We start from the raw sequence: 22345 nt of genomic DNA on the forward strand, positions 1-22345 counted from the left end.
AAACGTCCACAGAGATAACGGTCTTGGATTGCGTTACAAGGTTTCCTTTAAACAATGCTGAATAATTGCAGTAATACAATTGTCTAATCTACAGTGTGGACTCAAGCCAAGGAAACTGGGGGCCCTTAACTAATTTACAGCTATGATTGTATATATTAAAAGATAGAAAACAGAATATTTAAATTCATAGAAACAATAAGAAATTAATGATATCTACAACTACGTTAGACAATAATAGATTTACTTAAAAGAAAATCAAATCTGATCCAAGGTTTAGTACATGAGAAATAAATGTGCTCAGGAAATGAGAACCATGATAATACATGAATGAACAATCTGGCAAAATAAAAGTTATAAACTATTTACAGGCAAAAATGTACATAATGTCCTTTAGATTATCAAATAATTGCTTATATACAGCTAACAGCTGCCAAACATAGTTAAACATAAAAACTTTCACATTAAATTACAGATTTTAGTTAGTCACAGAGTGGCATATTATGGACAAGATAGGTTATTTTAACAAGTATTGTATGCTAGCAAGTATGCTACCGTCTATAAGTTTCTTGACTCATGATACTAATATTGAAATAAAAAAGATCACAGATGTTTACATTGGCATTCACAAGATCCCGGTCTTAAAATGAATCGTCTTTAAATTTACAGTTGAAGCTTGCAAGTTCATAAACACCTATGTTTTAAAAAGAAACTGTCCGTTGTAGATTGTTGGCAACTTAGAAAAACAAACAAACAAACAAACAAGCTGTAGACTTGAAGTTACTCTCACTTGGGTCTTGGGGGAAAACACTTTAGCGGAGGAGAGGTGTTCTAGCTTTAGGAATGGAATGACTGTGAAAAGAGAAACATTTAAATTAACATGCAGAAGAATCTGTGTTTTTAGCAGTTGATGCGAGAAGCAGCAGAAGTTGGAAGCCAAAAAGAGAGTGGGAGAAAGGAATGAAATACCAGAGTCTTGTAAAGCGCACTGATTGCAAAGAGTGTAGAGTCTTCCTTCTTCTGGAGACTGCTCTTCTGTTACATGGAGGGTTGTTAGAGAGAGAAAGAGACACACAGGCATGCAGTTTAAACCTACAAAGTTAACTACAAAAGTTGCCACCAGATTTGTTGAGCAGAACACTGCAAGTGCATTACACAGCCATGAAAAGTCTCTCGTTCAGTGGGTTTCAAGGGATCAGTGGGAGGTGAAGTCACCATTTGTTATCTGGTTGTCCATTTTTACTAGCCAAAAACAGACACACTAAATTGTAAACTTGCTCATTGCAAGGGTGACCACTGGAACCCCTCGGCAGAATGCGTAATCTCACCAAGCAGGCAGAACGGCGCCCAAGCAGAGAGGAGCTATAGCCATACCTCCCAGAGTCATGCAGGAAGTCAAGTGAAGAAGAGGGTAGCTTGAAGGCTGGTTCATTAAAGTACTTTGCGATATGGGGGCGGGGACGACTTTGGTTGACTTACTAAGTCGAGGCGGCTCAGACTGTGGCCATAGTGCTGGATTGGGGAAGAAACGGTAGAACTGAGCTGCTCATTGCTGACTGGGCTTGTGTGCTTTAAGCTTGACTGCTTGCCCGTGTTTTCTGTTGCCATAGGGCTTGGATTAACTTCAGAGAACTTGCGGTTCTCTTCACTGGCCATTACATGCAAGTTGCCCAAAGACCTTGCCAGTCTGGAATGCAACAATGGACTGTTGAATGGAGAGGAACAGATCTTGTGCACAGAATGAATGCGAGCAAAAACATCACAGAAGAACCGTGTTGAGATTTCTGGCTTTAACATGTTGTTCTGGAGCCCGCGGTCATCGTGAAAGTCCCTACCTGCTAGATCTTTTTGATGCAAGGGAGGTTCTTGTTCGTTTCCTAGCATCCGCATTGTCGGAAGGATTTGAAGATTTTACGGGTTTACAGCCTTGCGCACTTGATTGCAGAATGATTCTGTGTAGATTATATAACAAACAAACATAAACACAAGCCCATAATGTCCAACAAAATGAGTATGACAAAATTAGAAGGCTTTGGCTGCATTATAACCAATTACCTCAGTGAGTGAGATGTTGACCTGGTGTGAATTTTATTCTCCTCCAACCTGCGGCAAGACATTTCAGCGTGTGAGGAGGACAGAACACAATCTGTGGAAGCCATGTCACTGGTCTTGTATCTTAGTGATGCATCTTGAGTGCCCTCTTGTGGAGAACATACTACAGGACACTTCTGAGTGGGAGGCCTATACCTCAGCACCGACCCGTCCATGAATAGTGGTTTAACACGTTTGTCTCCAATTACTAAGGACAAACTGCACACAGTGGATAAGAGGGAGGCTACAGATAGCGAAGTAATGGCAGCTTAGTGTGTGCATGCAGTTTGGCAACATCCTAAACCAAAGATATCTGGGCAATGGCACTAGACAAGATTATAAAGATTCCAACAATTTTGTAGGTCTGCCAAATGCTGTAAATGTAGTTGGGAATAAAATTAAATCATATTTAGTCATTCTGTCAGCTCAAACGTCCAAGATATTTTACCATCAAAGTTCTCTTAGATTTTTGCTAAACCAATTCCAAGCCTCAGGGGAAACGGTTGACTTCCAGCATGTTTTTTTTTTTGGTGTACATCCACAGCTACGTACAAACGTGATCGTTTGCCTTGAGAGATTTCTGTCAGCCCTGCAGAGAACCTTGTTGAGATCGGGAAGGGGAATCGTTGAGACAGAGGAGACGGGAGCACACTTACAGCATGTCCGTGTCCAGAGAGGGAGCGAGTGGTACCGACGCGAGAGAGCACTTACAATCCCGACCTGCGCATACAGTAATGGAAGACTGGAGAGGGGAAGCCAAACAACAGCCACCACAGGACAAAGCTACAAAGAGAGGAAACCAGCATAGCTACCAGCCATCTAGACACAGAGGAGGGAGGACACAGTTTAAATCAAACAGAACAACAAAAGGAAGGAGAGACCACAGATTCCCAGAAGAGACGCTTTCATCCCCCCCGCCCGCCCTCCCGTGCAGGATAGTTCAAGCCCAAGATTCACCATTTGGCTCTACCTTTGGAAAGAAAGCAATACTCGGGGGGGGGGGGGCATACAAGGTTGCCAGGTTTTCAGTCATTATCCAGGTTGTAATGCTAGCTGTAAGTGCAGCATGTGGTTTAGATGGCTGCCTTGGGCTGATCCACTCTGCAGTATGGGGGTGGGGGGAGCCATGTCTGTTACAACACTCAACACTGCCACAAGTATCCCTTGGGTACTGCACAGCACAGGGTTGTGTGGTAGGTGGTAGGTGGTAGCCGGCATGCAAAGGAATGTAGAGAATGAGCATACCGACAAAATCTATGTTCCACAAGACCACATGCAAGCATGCAAGTCAAACCATTTGGTTAAAACCTCTGGTCGTCTTCCATGTTGAGAAAGAAAGGCTAGATGGGTTTGGTACACCAACAAGAGTATAAATTATAAGGACCAAAGATGTTACTGTACTTAAGGCTTATTCTTATCAAATTTCCCTTTTTATCTACCCAGCCTCTCAATGAAATTTTTTTTTAAATCAATACTTTCCAGTTTATACACACACACACCCACACCCACCCACCATAAATGCAGAATACTGTATTGTTTACATCCTTACTGCGTCAAATGACAGCAACCATAATGTGACAGTGCCAATTTATGCACAGTGGATTTGAAGATACTTTTCTATATATGCAATAAATTCAGGCCAAAATCTAGAGTCTGTTTGATAAAGAGAACTGAAAATATTAGATAGTATCTATAAACACTTCATCAATACTGTTAACGGAACTGTGATGACTAATTCCTAGATTACAAATCTATATGCCCCCCGCCCACCGAGTACATAAAAACAAAATGTCAATAATATACTGAGACATGTTTGAGCGAATTCTAAAAATCAATAAATGAACACTAGGGAAGCCGCACCTCTATTGCCATAGCAACTGCCTCCACTGCTCGTGGACGTCAAAGACCAAGCAACACTTTTCTGTCGTGATGCGAAAGCTGAGTGGTGGCCACTCAGAGACTGCAGTTGCCTCCTATCCCTGTGACCTTCTCAACACCAGGCAACACTCAGGCTGGCCACGCACACACCTCGCCGGAAGAGGCGCTTCATTACTATATGCTTTTGCAATCTCCCTCCTTTTCCGTCTGAGTGTCCGAACTGGGTTAGGGGGGTGGAGTCTCAAATAATGAGTTTTGAAATTGTAGTCCGTCCCCCCCCCCCCAACATGGTTTTGCCCCACCACCCACCGATATGATTCGTGCATGAAATCTTGCCTGTTGGTGCTGGTCACATGCAAACTCAAAGAAACTTTGACCACGTTTTGAAATACAAATACCACATTCCCAAAAACGTGACGTGTGCACAAAAAGAACGGAATACGGCTCTGACTTATGATACTTACGATAAGGAGCCTGTGGATGCTCTAGACTGTCTTTTACTCTTCAGCACTCTCAGTTTGTCACCTTGCGTGAGGCCATTGCGTTCCTCCTCTTCATCGTTGTACTGAGAAAGGGGAAATGTTTCCCGTTATAAATAAAAATCTAAAACAACCCGTTTAGCCTTCGTATCATCAAAAGATGAAACTCACAGAGGGGTAGAATAGCACTAAAAGGGAAGAACAGCCAGGATGACCCATGACTAATTCTTGAGACTCATTCATTCAAGGAGTGGATTGACTCATTCAAGTTTGGAGGACTCTCCCAATCGCAGCTCTGAGCAATTAAGCCATAGCTTGTGGCCTAATCCTCCAAGCTACCCACCATTTCGGTTTTCCGCGGTGCAATGTTCTTGTTTGGACCATGGATGGAGATGTCGTCCACTCCCGACAGTATTCCCGTGACGGCTGCCTTGCACGAGCCATTTTCCTGCTTGCTGAGTTTCTGCTGGTGCAGGTCACCCTCTGCCCACAGACTGGCCTGCTTGCTAATTGGTTGTTAATTTATTAATTAATAAAGAATAAACAGGCACAACAACAACGCAAGAATTAAGCCTGACCGAGGCGTTCATACTGTCTTGAATGTCCGTGGTACGTGAACTTTCACTGGGGGCATACCATGCTTTAGATCATCTGAATAACAATGTTATAGGTCATTTGTCACAGTTTACGTCAACAGGAATCTGAGAAAGAACCTTTCTCCTCATATGCCTCGTCTAAAGATAACAGGTTCACTCACTCCTCAATAAAGTTCTGCTGTGGTCCGATCACCGAGCCGGGTCTGCAGATCCTGATCCAGGCGATCGTCTCAGCCGCAGACAGTCTGAAATGCTTCATCATGTAGCAGGCTATCAGTGTGCCCGTGCGGCCCAGTCCAGCTGAAACCCACATTTACTGCCATTAATAAACCTTCATCAATGCAGGTCCAAAAGCAGCCATTTCTTATTTATAAAGCTTCAAATAAATAAATAAATAAATAAATAAAAAATAAATAAAATTATTTATATAAAAATATAAATAAAACATGACTATGGATGTTTTTCCCCACCACATATTTGAGCCGAACACTAGTTCGGATTATACAGTTATGATTCAGGAGTTACACAGGAGTTATACAGTTATGATTCACTATGGGTCAGTGTTTCTCAGCTTCTTTAGCACTTAAGCACAAATTGCTTTGGTTTAGAAATGTATTAAACATTTACAGTAAGCAAAAATGTGTGCGTGTTACCTTTGCAGTGGACAGCTATAGCACCATCCGCATTCTCACAGATATTCATGAACTTGGTGACGATCGCATCGTTAGGCGTGCTTCCATCAACGAAGAACAGGTCGTGGTGGTCAAAACCCATATCCACGAAGCGTCTAGCATCGTACATTTTTTTGTTGAGGCGTATGACAGTGGTGATGTTGTACTTCCTGAAGTACGGGACATAGGCCTCGGGCGCATGGAGCGGATAACCTGTGGACACCATTCAAACGTCACCCTCACAAAGAGAAACCGTCCATTATCAGGAATCATCAAATCAGCGCAGGCATGTTCTCCCAGCATACCGTTCTCAATTTTGCTCTTTGGATGCGGACCGCTGAAAGCCAAAAATTTCCCGGGAATAATCCAGTTTAAATCTCCGTTCTCCGCTCTCTGTGGAACAGTCGGATTCAGTGATGTACAGCTTGAGGAAACAGCCATGGTCAGGTTTCACACCCCTTTTCTTTCATACTCAGAGCAGGATATCAGATTACACTACCTCATAATGCTCATATTCCTCCACGTCAAAGTTGGAGAAATCAAGCCAACCATACCGCAAAGCCTAACAAATACAAGGCAAACATGATCACCGATATACTGTAATCTAGGAAAGAATGTGTATAAAAAGTGAGGTCCTGCCAACTTTAGCAGGTGTGCGGGTTACCTTGTGCACAGCACGTAAACAATCAAGGATGCTCAGATTGAACATGCAAGTTCCAAACGAGGCGTCCCTGTAAAAAGAAAGACAAAGAAAAGCTTTTGTATTTCTCTAGGAGCCTCCGGCAGCAGAATTAAACAAAGAAGTCAAAAATATAATACCTTGTATTTATCTTACATGTCTATCAATGTCTTTTAATGACTATTGTAAGCATCTTTGGGTCCTTGAAAAGTGCTATATAAATACAATGTATTATCATCATTATTAAAAATATGTTTACCAACAGTTCTATGAACCACAAGATCATAGTTCTCCTTTGACTAAATAAAATGAAATTTACCGAAAAGGAAGATAAGTGGTGTTTCTGGACACCAGAAGGCTGTGAGCCTCCTCAGGTGTTTTCTGAAGATTCATCACCTTCAGGGAGGAAGAAGAGCAGTTTATTTCTGTCACAGCTCAGAAGGCCTACTGGTGTCCCTTTTTTACATTACATTTTTGCATGTTTGAAACTGTCCTATGCATCCTTCACTCAGTTTGGTGTAGAAATCCTAGTCCTTCAATACTTACAGTGTAGGATCCGATCAAATAGGCAGCATTTGCTTGTTTCCTTTTGTCACCAAAGGTGTAGAATACAACTTTCTTCTTGGTATGCGCGAAAGACTAGATTTAGGAGAAACGTGACATGCGAACATTTACACCAGTAACTCATTTAATTCCACTGCATATGAAACCACCGTAATACGATGTGGGTTAGCACAGACTGAAACGCAAGCACTGGAAAACAAGTGGGCCATCGGAGCCTTCCTGACAAGACTTGATAAAATCATAAAACGTTACCTTCAGCTTCTTGGTGAGTTTGCAACAGAAGCGGTAAAACATGGCCAAGTTGAGTGGACCAAAGTCCGCATAAAAGCTGTTTGCACAGAGATTATAACAGCATACTTCAGCATTAATAGACATGTATTATAAGCAATAATAATTAGAAACAGAAATGATTGAAGCATGCATGTATTAGAGTATGTAAATATGTACTAATTTAAGCGATAATGTATGTAACGGACAACATTTTCTTTTGTCCGTGCGGAATAGACACACAGACAGGTCTTACTTCTCATACGAGAGTTCCTCATCAATGCAGAAACAGTGTCTGTCAGGAGTGCAGCGGATCTTCTGATTAAGGATGGCGAAATATAACTGATCTGGAAAATAAACGCCGGTAACCATCACAGAATCCACCGCTAAAGGGAAAGCATGGCGCTAAACTCCGAAAACAAACACTGCACGTTTGAATTCGCGTTCCGGAAGTCGCTGCTCAGCGGAGACGGCCCATTCAGACGATGAAAAAGTCCTTCTGTTACTAACAGTAGTTTTTAAAAACAGCTCGACAATTAACGAACACTCACCTTTGATGATTTCGATGCTGTTAAAAGGATCACTGTTTTCTTTAGACATGCCGAGTAGGGACTATAAGAAGCTTTGTTTTAGTCGTTCAGAGGTTAATGCTCACTTCCAAACCCCAGCTTTTAAATCTCGTCCCCTGGAAATCCTCGCTCGCTTTGCGACGGATACCCGAACGGTGCTGACTTCTAACACTGCGCAATTGGGTGCCTTTCGCAGAATCCTATTGGTTGAAAGGCTCTGCTAAGGCGTCAATCATTTTAGGTTCCCGCCCCCACCACAGAATTTTAAGTTCAACAAACGGCGCATAAGCGATTCTAATTGGAACGTTGCCCAAGCCGTTGCTAGGAGAGAACCTTCCGCCGGCCAATAGAACGGCGTTTCTCCGAAAGCTTTGATTCTAAACGAGTTTCATCCAATGATTTGTATGGAACGAGCCAATCACTGCACCAGAGGACAAAGCTTTTACTGTGTAACTGTCATTAATGCATCGCCTTGAGCTGCAAAAGAATTGCATGCGTCCAATTGGCTGACATGCTGGCTGCCTCCTGTAAGCATTTAATTACGGAATAGAATATCACGTATCGATATAAGATTCTTCAAATAATGTGACGTTGCAGTCTTTTTTAACGTAGATGAACAGGCAGGTCTGTTGTCACTTCGACACTGGATCCTGTGTCCCACAGGGCCCTTATTCCTCTATAGGGATGAACATGCCACGTTAAAACAGCTACCGAGCGTAAAGTTTATGTGTGTCCTAACTTGATAAAGCTAACGCTGTGTTTACGGGGAGACTATGCACACATTCGCGGAAACCTTTGACACTGCACGGTCTCCGCTGTCCTAAAATCACAACCACGCGTTCCAACAGCAGCCTTGCGTGCAAATTGTGTGACATCGCAGCAACAATTAGTCCCAGTACGAGTCTTGTTTACCTGTTATGCCGATGTAAATGTCAGCCCTCGGCTCCGCCTCTTCTCTCTTCGCAGCGCAAGGTCTTTTCCTCGACTCAGGTCGTCGCTCGCTCTTGCGCTTCATGCTTTGTCTTATTCGCGCACGAAAATCTGGCATTTCGGGCGGAATTGGCAGTGCTCGCGCATACGCCGCTCGGATTTTGGGGGTGCATTCGGCATGCTCTCGTCCACAAGCACACTTCAACTGTTTCAGCACGGCTTTTCCTCCGCTGACGTCTGCAGGGCAAGTTTCTGAAGCCCCTCCGTATGACGTCAGCTGCGCCATCCACTCGCGCGTGCCCCTACACAAACTCGCCGCCCAAACTTATGATACAGAGAAACCGCCGACACCATTTAGTGTCTATGAAACATATGCAGAAATGGTATATGCTTAATAAGATGCATTTATCCCATGTATCAAAATAAATATGCTGTTATTTGTACTGGATAAATTGCAGACAATGCATGTTCCAAAAATATATATATTGTTTATCATATAAAACATTTTAAACGTAATCCAGGTCCAAATCTTCAACGGTGAGTTTTGCAATGTTTCGTTTTAAAACAATCTACATTAAAAAGTACTGCACGCAGTAATACCAGAAGTGTTGAAATGAACTGCTTGATGGCTTTCCTGTTTGGAACTCAGATGGAGTTCCTTTAAAATAGTGTACATTGGGTTTATGGAATGATTTGTCAATGATTAGAAAAAGGTTAAACAAAAATAATTACACTATTAAGCATTTTTTAAAAATAAACATTCTCCTAAAAGGTGAAAGCTGAAAACATATTTACAAGCAGAGTGCAATGCAAAACCTTAATGCTTTTTCCCCTCCTTTTTCTCAGATGTCAATAATCTTGGGATTCCTTAAATCTACTGCTTGCATACCAGCAAGCTGAAGCAGCCAACTGATGGGCGCATGGTCAAATCGATTCATGTCGAAATGTGCAAAATGAACATTAGGTCCTGCAAATGTAAGAGGAAAAACTATTGCAACTATTCACACACACACACACACACACACACACACACACACACACACACACACATCTTTTTCCATTTGAACCGGTACCTGGGCCAATTATAAAAGCGCCCCCTTGCTGGAGAGGGTCTCCTTGGAAGTCAAAGGCTGGGCTGGTCATGGCGCGCCACATGCTCCTCACACTCCCACCAAGCACAGTGGATTTCACATGGGGACTCCTGGAGGCTGCTGAAACAAGATCATTCATTACATTCTGTGGGAAATCTTCCAATTTAACAATGTGTTGAACATACAGTGTGATGATGATATTTCCCAACATAACACCACAAAACGAAAAGGAGTCTTGAACGGAAGTTTGTCTTTTTGTTTAAGTAGGAATTTTAAGGGGATAACTTGGAACAAAGTCAGTTATATTGAGTTCAGTTTTCACCTGTTTCCATGAATGTCTCGCCTCTTGTCATTCCAAGTTTCTTGTAAATTTGTCTTTCTGGATCAACATATATTTCATGTTGATAGTTTGTTAGTGTGCAGAATGGCTACAAGAAAAAAAGTGGTTTATTCAGGCACACTCTGGATACTAGCATTTGTAATAATGGGTTTCTTATACAGTATTTTACGTTATATCAATCAGTATTCAGTCTATGTAATGTCCTGAAATGGTTAGTGATGTGTGTCTAACCTCTATATGGGAATAGGAGGACTGTCCAATGACGATCAATCTGACACCAGCATCCTACGTTGGCAAAAAAAGACAAATATCTTCCATGCAGGCCTTTAAGATTTCAAAATCAAATATTATACTATATAAAAACAAGTGCCTGCTTTGTTGAGGTATTAACACTCACCAGTAATAATTCCTGTGGTATTTTGCTCAGGTCTTCAACATATTCTTTACAAGTGTAACACAAGAAATTCTGTCAAAACAAAACATTAAGTAACTGGTCTACTAGCTGTTGTAGGGGAAAAAAAAACCACAGCTCCGCCACACCTTCTGAATTTGGACGGACTGATATCGCCGAGCGCGACAGTGTCTCAGGAGTTTAGAAACAGGGAAAGTTATGGGAATTTAGCACCGTTATAACATGGGACAGAATCGAAGAATTGTGTGAAATAGCGGAGGCGTTCTCTTACCCTCACAAAAACAACGATGGCTTTGCTGTCGTGGAATAAACTCTTAAACGTTGTACCAAGCCCGTGGCGACTGTAGATCAAGCAATCCTCTACGCCTGCAATGCAGACATCAGGTGCTGCCTGACCAGTCCGCGGCCCCAAACTGGTGACTTGTTGCGTTACTGGGTAGACGTCAGCCATTGCTCTGTGTCTGGAGCGGAGTTTTCCAGGAGCTAGGACGCCAGCCTGTGCTATTTTTGGCGTTTTCTTGTCGGATGAATGAACTCACGCCCATCGTTGCCGAATCCTGCCCAAATATGCTTTCACTTCGACCTTCCATGTTTCCAGAAAGTTTGTACGTTCACTAGGACGGTCAGAGCAACAGTTCTTTGAAAGTATTCCCAGGGTCAACTGTGGTCGCGCTTGTACTGTGTGTATTTCAGACACAAAAGTGTCAAACTGCTATAGTAAACAAACCAGTCTGCTCATTATTAACCGCGTGTTGCATATCACTGATCGTAAATCTAATAGGGGTTATGATTATTAAATTGCTAAGTCTGCTTTACAAATTACAAATAGGCCACTTTACAAAAAAAACCAACACCCCGCTCCAAAAATAAACAAACAAACAAATAAATAAACGAAACGTACCAACTCCTGGCTGATGCACAATTACAGACACGTCGCTCCGCCAATCACAATCGTCGTCAACGTCGCGACTCACCTCGGCGAGGGCGGGACTTCCTCTGTGGCACGGATTCCGGATGTGTTTTCAAACAGCGAAAAGCCCGAAGTGGCGAGTTTTAGCATCGTTTATGCGGCTTTGAATCACCAGCACGGCTTTGTGTGTCTGTTTGCAGGCATTTCAGTCGTCCGTGCTGGAGGATGTCAACGCCGGACAGAGGTGGCCTACGCCGCGTAACCCGCTGGTGAGGAGAGACTTGCAGCTTTGCTCGCTAGCCTAGCCTAGCCTAGCTTAGCTCAACCCTGCTCTCATAGCAACGCCTGGACACCCACGTCCCAGTCTCACAATACTGGACTTTTGGGGGACATGTCTTCACACATAGAGACATTTTAACAGTGGGGATGACCAGTGCTAAGGCTGGAGGGAAGCCCCCAGGTCTGAGTTTGCTGGCCGGCTGGCTAACGAGCAGGTGTAACGGTAGACACTTGTTAAATCCAGTATAGTGGCAGGTTACATCAGCTCTGAATTGAACGCCTTGGGGAACAGTTACACTATTTTCCGAGTAGCTTTCTCTTCCTAAATATAACTTAAGCTTTTGCCGAATGTGCGGAATAGTTTCGAGGAAGACAACAATCATTTAGGTGTCCGCAACTGGTTATTGTTGTTGTACTCGTGCCGATGTAAATATTTTGCTTTCTCTCGAGGTGTAATGTTATTGATTTAAGCTGTTGATAGCTGTTCTAGTACAAATATTTAAATATTTACACAGTTTTACTGTTCAGCTGCAGCAGTTCTTATGTTCGTTATTTGTCTTATGTTATTACGCCAGGAAATACGCCTCTATGCACTTGCATTGGCATGAGAGTTGACATTTGCCAGATACCTCTGATATCTCTGGTGGTTTTCCCTGTTTAGATGTGGATGCTTAAACTATTTGGGCTACAGCATAAAGCTTGAGTACATCGGAGAATTTCAGAACTTTATTTTCTATCTTTATCCTTTCAAAAATGATGCCTCATGAACATTGGCTGGCGGTCACGGAAAGACCAAACCTGTTCCAAACTCTTTTAGCGTTTTGTAAAGCCTCTGAAGTCGCTTCTCACCTCTGCTTCCCCTCTCACCCCATTTGCCAGAGGTACCGCGCGTCATCTATATGGGCCATCTTCTCTCAAAAAATGGTCACTGTCTGAAGAAGAGGAGCCGGAAGCTGCGCAGGAAGAGGAGGCGGCGGGACTGCTTCCTGCAGGGCCCTTGTATGCTCTGCTTCATCGTGCACACCGGTGCTGAGAGCTTCGAGGGCGATCAGTGTTTCGAGAGCAGGCACCGCACCGGCGGCGCGGCAGCCGCCACCAAACTCGCAGAGTGCTACGCTGCATCACTGGGCTCGCCAGACGACTGCGCCGAGTTCTTCCTGTCACCCGGGGAACTGGCCGTGTGGGAGGGCCAGGGCCGGAGCCTGCTGTCTGCCGTGCCGGCCAAGCTCGTCGGTGCCCCGCTGTTCTGCGTGCCCACCGCCACTGCCGACTACGCCGAGATGGTGTGCAAGCGCAAGTGCGGCGAGCTGCAGCGCGCCGCTCCCTGCAAGCAGCCGCGCTGCACCATCCGTGATGGACGCCCCGAGGGCGGGGGCCAGGAGAGAGGCTCTCCTGCTTCGGCTGGCTGCTGCCTCCAGCCCCAGCACTGCCCTTTGCCTTCCTCTGCCTCCTCCTCCTCCTCCTCCTCCTCCTCCTCCTCAGAGGAGGAGAGCTCGGGCGTGGGACTGCAGACGGACTCGGGCGAGAGTCCCGCAAGTAGCACCGCCACGCCCGAGAGCTGCTGCTGCTGCTCTTCCTCTTCGTCCTGCCCAGCGTCCTGCAGCGACGTCTCGGAGGGTGTGGACATATCCCGCATCAACCATCTGCCTTCGTCCATTCTGCTCAAGGTCTGTGCGCGCTTCCTGGGAAGCATGGGCAAGACTACACACATTTCTCCCGAAATTAAAGTTCCATCCTATATGATGCGGCTGTCGGATCGTAGATTCCGAAGAGCTGATGTTCTTTGGTTGACTCATGTCTGTTAGCAGGAAACCGAGCCCAGACCAGGTTAAAGTAGTACTTCCCAAGAGAGTTAGTGACGTTTCTAGCCACGCAGCTATTCTATATTTTATATTCTATATTTTGCTTGTTTCATATCCAAACTAGTGTGTAAAATTTGCCCAGTGGCAATAACTGAGGAGAGGAATTATGTGTATTTTTTAATAATGCTGTGTTTAACGTGGTTGATTTTTAATTTTTTTGTTGTTGTTTTTGTTCTTTCTAGGTTTTCTCTCATTTGTCAGTGAAGGAGCGTTGTCTTAGTGCCTCCCTGGTCTGCAAGTACTGGCGCGACCTCTGCTTAGACTTCCAGTTTTGGAAGCAAATTGATCTCAGCGGCCTCCAACAAGTTAGTGTCACAGTATACATCACTGACACCGAACACACTGCTTTTCTTGCATTTCAAGTGTTTTAATTTGTGGTTACAAATTGCTCTGGGAAATTGGAGAACATTCGTCTAAATGACCTGGTATTGAATATATAGCTGTCGTGGTACTTCTGAAAGTTTCAAAAAAAAAACAAACCCCAAAACATGGCAGTACGGATACGTGACCCTCTCCATGTCCATGCAGGTGAAAGATGACCTCCTGGTAAAGATAGCCTCACGTAGGCAGAACGTGACAGAGATCAACATCTCTGATTGCCGCAACGTCCAGGACCACGGAGTGTGCACGCTGGCCTCCCACTGTCCTGGCCTGCTCAAATACACAGCATACCGCTGCAAGCAGCTGAGCGACCTGTCCCTCTGCACGGCGGCCTCCTGCTGCCCGCTCCTGCAGAAGGTCCACGTGGGCAACCAGGACAAGCTGACCGACCACGCTCTCAAACAGGTCTGTAACTGAAGCGCTGGCCGCAGCGGTGGCGTGACCCTGCGCGAATTCTGGCTTGACGTCCGTGTTTACGAGCCGGCGGTGTCGCTCAGCACTTGTTCTCCTCCCGTGTAGCTGGGTGAGCACTGCCCAGAGCTGAAGGATGTCCACTTTGGGCAGTGCTACAACATCAGCGATGAGGGCCTCATGGTGCTGGCCAAGGGCTGCCCTAGACTGCAGAGGATCTACATGCAGGAGAACAAGCTGGTAGGTGCCGTCTGTTTCCACTCACTCGATGACGTCCCCCAAAATGTCCCTGCCGGTTTGCCCCTCGCGATGCCCGATACGTTGCACACAGGACCCGAGGACGCACCCTCTCTCTGCGTCCCACCTACCGCCGAGTTGGCTCCTAAAGAGAAGCGAATCTCACGTGACGGACCTGCACGTGAGAGGCAGGGCCTGGTCAGACTCTTAGAGTAATTCACAGCGGAAAGTTGAGACCTCTGTGGCCAAATGAAACATTTGATCTAGATTAATGTAGTCAGGGCCTCTGGGTCTGAACACGGTGCATGCCATTGATAGCCCCCCCCCCACACACACACACACACATGCGCCCCCCAGCCTTCCAGACCAAAACAAAAGCAGATGTCCTTCTAATAGCTTTTTATTCTCTCCCATTCTTTCTTTATGTCTGTCCTTCTCTCACCTACTCTCCCCCTTGCAATCTCTTCCTGTCATCTCTCTCTTTGTGCTCCCTACTTTTGAAGTGTGGGGTTTTTTTTTGGTTTTTTTTGTTCCCTCCCCTAGATGCCCACTGTGGGCACCCGTCTCTTGGAAACATGTGCACCCCGTTTCAAGCCTTTTGTTTTTGGGCGGACATGCTGGAGGGATTTACTGATTATTAAAGATGGCTATGAGTGAGGGAATGAAAGGGGTCCTGGAGTGGACCATCTCTCTTCTGCGGTGTATTGTTTTTCTGTGGTCACATGAGATGTTTCAGATGCCATTCATTACTGAACTCTGTGGTCTGTGAATAATGATTTGTGCTGGTTCCAAAAATAGCCTGAATACAGGGGCCTCCTGGGGGAGTCAATGCCACCAATTAGCTAGGGCTGTCAAAAGTTCCTAATTACATCCAGACTCTTGTAAATATCACCCCAGAAAGCCTTGGCCTCTGTCAGTACCTTTATGTAGCCACTAGGTAGCAGCGGTGTACCTTTCCTGAAGTGTGTCTTTGGCCTAACAGGTCCTTGGTATGCATAAAAAACCCTTTGAGATTCTGTTTAATAAAAATGTATGGAATCACAGGTGAAATGATACTGAGCAGCAGACTGGTCTGTGCTGAGCCACTCATCCTCACTGTCCCTCACCGCCTGCCTCTTGTTTTGTTAGGCCACTTATGCCTGATAGCAATAACCTCCCATATTAAGTAAAGGGCCAATAGAACGAAGGCGAGCTTTTAGCCGGCTTTAGATCAGGTTCACCACTTCCTCTTTCCAGATGTCCCGATGTGTGACCTCTTCTTGCGCTTGCGAACAGCTTGCTCTGGCTTCCTGCGGCCCTCTTCTGGCCGGCTCCTCCTGCATCGATTCTTGTCATGTTCAAGTTCACTTGAAAGTTGATCGCTGGCGTTGATTTAGAGCGGCATAGAGAAGCGCTCGGGTTGCTTTTGCACAGTACTGGAATGTAACAGACACAAAAGAACTACAGATGTGCTTTTTTTCCCCTCTTTTGTTTCAGCCATTACTATTAAGAGTATAGTGTGCAGATCTCTGGGACGATGAGCGCATCTTGCATTCTGTTATGTGGTTTAGTTTAAGCACATGCTGCATTTTAATATTGAAATTCGCTTTTATTTAAGATGCAAATTGCTTGGGTGACCTCATTTCCAGATTGATTTAAGTCATTTAATTTCCGTCCAGTTTAGATGCTTAGCAGGCACCGTCATTAAACTGTTGATTGGTGTTACGGGTTTGGTAGCTTGACTAGTGCTCCGTATTTCTTCGCAGGAGGTTTTGATGATAATTGTAGTATAATGGCGTCACAGGCACTCTGCCTGTTGCTGAGATACAGCAGTGGACGACTTCTGTGAGAATATTCCCTGCCTTGAAAATAAGCGTCCTTTCACCGTGGCATGTGAAAGTAAGATACCATTGTCACACTCTCTCTGAGGTCATGCTTCCCTGAAACTCTAGTCTTTCTCCACCTCACTTTCCCTCCCTCTCTCTCTCTCTCTCTCTCTCTCTCTCTCTCTCTCTCTCTCTCTCTCTCTCTCTACCTTGTTGAGGTGGAAGCAAGGAGGCACCGTGAGGTCTGCCCCCGACATTGGACCCGCTCCATGGTGACGGACCCGAATGTTTTTGGTGACAGATTGCACAATTGCGCAACTCATTTCCAATGAAGGCCATGGCCACGCCCCCCCAGGCCCCTCTAATGGAGTAAAGTGATCCTGCCTCTTGCCTCTTTCAGCCACTGATGAATGGGGATGATCCGCAGATGGGCGCACTTTTCTGTGCTCCGCTTCCCTGCTCTGCCTCATCGCTTCTCTGCGCTCCTCCTCACTGGGATAATTGAATAATTAAAAAGCTGGAAGTTGTTTCTAGGCAGTCTGTTCCTTATAGCTTTCTTCCATTTGGCCTTCCAGGAGGATCAGATTTATTTATTTAATTATTTATGTGTATTTATTTTTACAATTCTTTTTAATCAGTATTATCTGGAAACTTGGGGGTCCTAAATATTTTTGAAAAAGCTACTGAGGCCCTTGGAGAGTGATTTATTATTATTATTATTATTATTTTTGGTCTTTTTTGACCAGTCATCTTATGAGACTTTATTTTGTGTTAATAAATCGTTACAATGCTTTACTCTTTAAACAGTATGGCTGTATTTAAACCTTTTGTGAGGGGTCTGAATGTGAACAGACAGTTTCCACCTGTATGCACCTGTCTAGCGTCAGTGCTTGTCCTGAAGCTTGGAAGAGTGTCCAGTAATTTGGCTGAGTAATGGCCCAGTAGCTTGGGATAACATCACTAGATGCCATGCAATTAGTGCTATGTTTCCACCCCACCCAGATGGCCTCTGTTTTTAATGACCCAACCGTGAGGAGAGCAGTATCTGAACTCATGGGGCCAGCGTGGATAAATTGAACCCCCCCATATTCAGATTTAGCGAGTATCCCGTGCTCCTGCCCCGGCTCTTTATGGCTGAGGAGCCTACGAACTAAAAGCAATTAAGCAGCATGTTAGGCCAATTACCCAGCTTGTGATGGTCTCCAAATCAAATCTTTTGTTTCAGGCCCAGGTTCAGCTTCGCTAAAGAGCCCTGGCTCTTAAATTGGCCTACTTGTCTCCCTGTCAGCCCTGAACTGCTGAACCTGGCGCTAGCGTCAGTGCGAGGGTGGCGGCCAGCAGGCAGGCTCCGCCCCCCCCCCCCCCCCCCCATCTGCAGTCCAATATGGCGTAGAAACATGTCACGTCTCAAAGTCTCCATGTGCTCTCTAGAGCTAGTGGTTGTAGCTGGCTTGGGGCTGTCACAAATTTCATTTTTACTAATGAAAGATGTAACAAAAAAGCTTTCGCTGTTTCTTAGGAAGTAGTATGCAATTTTATTTATTTTTTTTTAATTTAAATACATTTTTTCATTTCATATTGAAAGTCAAATTATATTGTCTTATCTACAAAACTCAGTGCAAGACTAATTGCAGGCAAAAAAAAAAAAGAAATCCAGGGGTAGGCAACAGAAGGAGCAGAAGTCACTTTCATGACATTATGAGCACACATGAAGAGCCTCAGCATACGGATAATAATGTCAATTAATTTGTTCCTCGCAATTAAATCTGCGTTCTGCCGGCGAAGCTGGTTTTCCTGTGGCAGGAGCCTTTTCTTTCTGCCGCTTAACGCTCTCCATTGGCTTGCTCGAAGCATGTGATTTTTAATTTTCCCTCGGCAGCGATATCACAGGGAAACGGCTCGGCCGCTTTTGGGAGGCGAGCACGACTCCGAGATTACACGCGTGCTGATCTGATTATCCTCGCTTTTAATTAGCCCAAATGTCCAATGTAAATGGAATTGTTGATGACCCGAAATAGATTAGTACGCAGCCTCAATTTGCTTCTAATTACATGTATGTGTCTATATGTGTATTTTTTTATTTTTTTTTCGTCCGTTCCCCCTCCTCCTCCAAGTATCTTTTCCTGAACCTGGGCTGAAGATGGCTCTGTGGATTTGGGGATAACAGCACACCGTTGCTGTAACGCTTAAGAGGCGGGCTATATTTAGAGTGCATCAGACCGAGGCCGTGGCCGGCCGAACGGAGGGGGAAAGAAGAGTGGTAATCACTGCTGTCTATTATGGACCCTCTGGTGCATCCATCAGGTGATCTTAAGAGCCAGGCCGCTCCCTGGAAACTGGAGCGAGTCCTGCAATTACGCTTACATAGAGCCAGCTTTTGAAGTACGGTGAATACGTTCGGCCTCCCCCGCTTCGCACGGATGAGACGTCTTTTCCGATCTGTGCGCGTCTCAGCGAGAGGGAGACTAACCTTTTTAATGAACACGTGAGCATTGGCTGCTTCCTTCTCAGTCCTTCCTGGGCGACGAGCTCCAAGGGGACATCGAGATTAGCACCAATCACCGTGAGCTGGGATTGTTTTCTGCGTTCCATCTAGCATTAACAAAGCTCTGTGGATCAGGGCAACAGCACTCCCACTCCCTTGGTTTTTGACCGTGTCAATTTCCTGCTGTCCTGCCCGTCTCCCTTCCTTTGCCTAGGCGGCTGGGAAATCGCTGACCACATCACGCATGCACATCGTCAGCCCTCCCGGAGACTGCTTTGCGGCTGTCTGCTCGATTCCGCTGCGGGCGGCAGATCCTAAACTTTTTCGTTTAATTAAAACCCTGTGCGGAGTTTTTCCATCATGCTTGTCAGGGGAGGAGCAACTGCGTCCATCGACGAAGCTCGCATCTCCTTCGATGGCCCCGACGGAGTGACACAAATTGGTATTGATATGTTTTTGCTACCGTCTGGTCGAGAACAAAAAAGCGGGGCGGAAAGTAGCACCGTGGCCTCTAAATGTCACGTCTGGCTGCGAGACGAAGGGACTCAGCGAAGCGTCTCGCGCGGGATTACACCTTGCGACCCGGCGGGGCGGCTGGTCCCGATGTCGCACGCGAACCGGGCCCAGCTGCAGCGCTGGCCTTTTGGACGAGAACGTGCCGTCGGCTCTCGGCTTTGATGGACTGTATCTCGAGGAAGATTAGGCACTCAATCTGTTTCCACTCAAGTTATCAGTGCGGCGGATGCTTTCCCAGAAATCCTAACCAGGGATAGTAATTGAAATAAGTGAGCATCTCTCTCTCTCCGGGGTGCTTTACTCTCTCCAGCCAGAGTGTGTCATGTGTCCCTCGGAGAGCCGCCCAGAATAGTTTTTGCAACACGAATGAAAAAGGTACGCGAATTGCGACTAAATAAACGTAATTTCCGTCCGGGGCGGACGTGGTTCTGTTTGAAAACCTGCCCTTTTGCTCAAATAAGATCGTCTAATCGAACAAATAATTTTGACTTTGGATCTGGATGATAAAGGAGCAGCGACAGCTGCTGCTTGCGTCAACGCTGGGACATTGTAGCAGTGTGTATCCTGTCCTGTAGGGGGCGCTCCAAGACTAGTCTCTGACTCCAGAACCAGTGGACGAACATGTGAAGGGTGGGAATAAAGATTCAGAGTTCAGATGCAAGTGCTTTAAATCGAACCTTCAGCCTTCGAGTGATGTACAGCCACTATTGTGTTAGCCTCGTTTGGTTTTTGCGACGTGCCACTGCTTTGGATGGAAGTGCCACGCTACTCACTTTTTAACTTTTACCAAGCAGGCTAGCACGTGTCCGTAATTTGAGTGTTCTACACCTTTAACTGTTTTGGCACCTCAGGTCGTATCGGGCAAAATGAAAATGGCAGTGTCTTTTTTTTTTTTTTTGGTATGGTTGGATTTTGTTTTATTGATTAAAGAAATTTCATCTTTGTCGAGACTTTAAAGAGTAAATGAAAGAAAGTCCGTGTGCTTGGCAGTTGGCAAATGAGCAAAGGAGGCATACAAGATGAGATTCTCTAGGGATGCGGGACTGAGACCTGTTTGATTTTTCCTTCAGACCTGTTATTATGCTGTGGTTAGTGTTGCCCGCATGTCTACGCATAAGTGAGCCGCACGCCCGACGGTAGGGCCGAGTGTCCCGGTGTTGTGTTCATCACCCGGGGGGACGCGCTTGGTTATCGACGTCGGCCGTAGACGATTCACGGCCGACCCCGCTCACCCCTAACACCCCCCCCCCCCCCCCCGTCCCTGATGGCTTTTCCTTTTGTCTGGGCTCCTGGAGGAAGCGTGATGTCACGGCTGCCCCCGTCTCTAGCCGAGAGGCTTCTTTCCAGAGAGCAGAAATGAAAGCCTTTAAGTGTAACGTGGGACGGCAGATGATGAATCGCTGCTGGTTGGCCGTGGAATCGGTGGGACTGGGCGAGGTTGGCTAGGCCTCTGCTCCTCCCTCTTCTCCTCATTCAGTTCACTGCCCTCCTTTCAGAACTTTCTCCCTGTTCCCGTTAGCTCAGGTTTCAGCAGCCGTCGTTCTCACTTTTTAATTTTAGATTTCAGTTTTCTGCTTCCTGTAACCTCTTATGGGTTTGGGGAAATCGTTCCCCCCTTCTCCGTCTCGTCTCGTCCCCTTACCCCCTTCTGTCTTTCTCTTCTTTTTTTTTTTTTGTTCACGTCTCCCTCCTTCTCTTCTGTCTCTCTCTCTCTCTCTCTCTCTCTACGCCCGCCCCGTCGGTCTCCCCTGTCCTGTTTCCCTTTGATTGAGTACTCCTGATCTGCCCTAATCATCTAGCTTCATTACGGCTGATGGATGCGACTGCCTGCCCGCCATCCGCCTCGCGCTCCGCGAGAGCAGGGGAGAGACACAGAGCGCCAGTGCGAGTGGCCCGCGGGCCACCACCCCGCTGCTGCCGCACCTGCGAGGCGTCGCTGGCGCGTCCCTGTTCGCCCTGCTCCGTTACGCGGGACGACCGAGACCCGCCGCCCTCGCCAGTTTTGGCACCACACACACACACACACACACACACACACACACACACACACACACACACACCGAGGGGCACGCCGGCTCCGCCCGCCATCTTTCGGCTCCGGCGGCGCCCTACATTTCAGTAACATTGTCCCCGCCTGCCTCCCCATCCCAGTGCTTGTGGCAGCCCCCCCCCCAGGCCTGCCGAGCTCTCATTACCACTGCTCAACACAAGGAATAATTAATCGATTTCATAAGCACGGCGAGTCTCGTGGCGGCTAACGAAGGCACGATGGATGGTTCTTGGCCTGCAACGGCGCTTTAACGAGACGGCGAGGTCAGCGGGGTCACGGGCGATTGGGTTCGCGCATCCTCGACTCCTCACGCTGGAAGCCTGGTCGTGTCGAGGAGGAAGACTCGCTCATCAGAGGAGAGGAGCTGACCTGGCGGACCGCCACGACACATGTGAGCAGAAGAGCGAACAGTGTGCTCTTGACTAGACGGTGCAGACGTTATTCCAGCCGGTCAGCGCACCTCTTGTTTTGCTAAATATACCCCTTGCTTTTGCGGTGCGCCCTCGGGAGACGTCATGGCACATTCTCCGCAGTGTCAGAAGTATGCTGATTTAAGCACCTGCTTCTCCTGCTTATTGGTAGGAGACGTGTTTTCAGAGATGTCTCAACTGTTCGGCGTGTTCAATTATCGGAGGTGCAAAGGGCAGTCGTTCAGGAAGTCACAAACCTGGTCTTTCACATTCCCAGTGTCTCTCAGCTATTCTTAGGGGTCGCTACAGGTAGGAGGGAAAAACATGTCTTCCTCAGAAAACAGGCCTCGTGTTTCTCCACACGGTCTTCAGGAGTGCCAAAGCTGATATGAGATATTGCGTAACGATTTCCAATCGATTAATGGAGCACTTAGC

The 22345-nt window shown here is 46.2% G+C and overlaps 3 protein-coding genes across 10 annotated transcripts in view; 1 reads left to right on the top strand and 2 right to left on the bottom strand.

Moving 5' to 3' along the window:
• Positions 1-224: 224 nt before the first annotated feature.
• Positions 225-9015, bottom strand: cdc14b (cell division cycle 14B). 6 transcript variants are annotated; one of them, XM_026999719.2, is made up of 17 exons: positions 8704-9015; positions 7479-7569; positions 7208-7283; positions 6938-7030; positions 6711-6787; positions 6377-6443; positions 6212-6274; positions 6018-6105; positions 5695-5925; positions 5203-5341; positions 4789-4951; positions 4431-4531; positions 2053-2100; positions 1833-1949; positions 1477-1684; positions 967-1032; positions 225-849 (listed from the first exon to the last, which is right to left on the bottom strand). In XM_026999719.2, exons 1-17 carry the CDS (start codon positions 9005-9007, stop codon positions 835-837), a joined length of 1947 nt encoding a protein of 648 aa, XP_026855520.2. In that variant the 5' UTR covers positions 9008-9015; the 3' UTR covers positions 225-834. The 6 variants fall into 6 exon arrangements, 5 of the variants coding, with proteins under 5 accessions (XP_026855520.2, XP_026855523.2, XP_026855522.2 ...); XM_026999722.2 differs by lacking the exon at positions 8704-9015 and adding an exon at positions 7774-8675; XR_003409948.2 differs by having other exon boundaries at positions 824-849; positions 1477-1509.
• Positions 9016-9548: 533 nt separating this feature from the next.
• On the bottom strand, positions 9549-11507 carry prxl2c (peroxiredoxin like 2C). 3 transcript variants are annotated; one of them, XM_035521842.1, is made up of 7 exons: positions 11466-11507; positions 10836-11242; positions 10550-10618; positions 10384-10437; positions 10135-10240; positions 9795-9932; positions 9549-9688 (listed from the first exon to the last, which is right to left on the bottom strand). In XM_035521842.1, the coding sequence occupies exons 2-7, from the start codon at positions 11013-11015 to the stop codon at positions 9564-9566; spliced, it is 672 nt and encodes a 223-aa protein (XP_035377735.1). In that variant the 5' UTR covers positions 11016-11242; positions 11466-11507; the 3' UTR covers positions 9549-9563. The 3 variants fall into 3 exon arrangements, with proteins under 3 accessions (XP_035377735.1, XP_026855528.2, XP_026855527.2); XM_026999727.2 differs by lacking the exon at positions 11466-11507 and having other exon boundaries at positions 9795-9929; positions 10836-11446; XM_026999726.2 differs by lacking the exon at positions 11466-11507 and having other exon boundaries at positions 10836-11446.
• A 63-nt stretch (positions 11508-11570) lies between these two features.
• Positions 11571-22345, top strand: part of fbxl17 (F-box and leucine-rich repeat protein 17) — a 172059-nt gene continuing 161284 nt past the window's right edge. Inside the window, exons 1-5 of the mRNA XM_026999750.2 lie at positions 11571-11743; positions 12633-13420; positions 13798-13920; positions 14144-14401; positions 14516-14647. Of these exons, the coding sequence (XP_026855551.2) occupies positions 12653-13420; positions 13798-13920; positions 14144-14401; positions 14516-14647 (1281 nt within the window). The 5' untranslated portion in view covers positions 11571-11743; positions 12633-12652. The remainder of the gene's footprint in view (positions 11744-12632; positions 13421-13797; positions 13921-14143; positions 14402-14515; positions 14648-22345) is intronic.

This window comes from Electrophorus electricus, chromosome 23, assembly GCF_013358815.1.
Source record: "Electrophorus electricus isolate fEleEle1 chromosome 23, fEleEle1.pri, whole genome shotgun sequence".
Taxonomy (NCBI): domain Eukaryota; kingdom Metazoa; phylum Chordata; class Actinopteri; order Gymnotiformes; family Gymnotidae; genus Electrophorus; species Electrophorus electricus.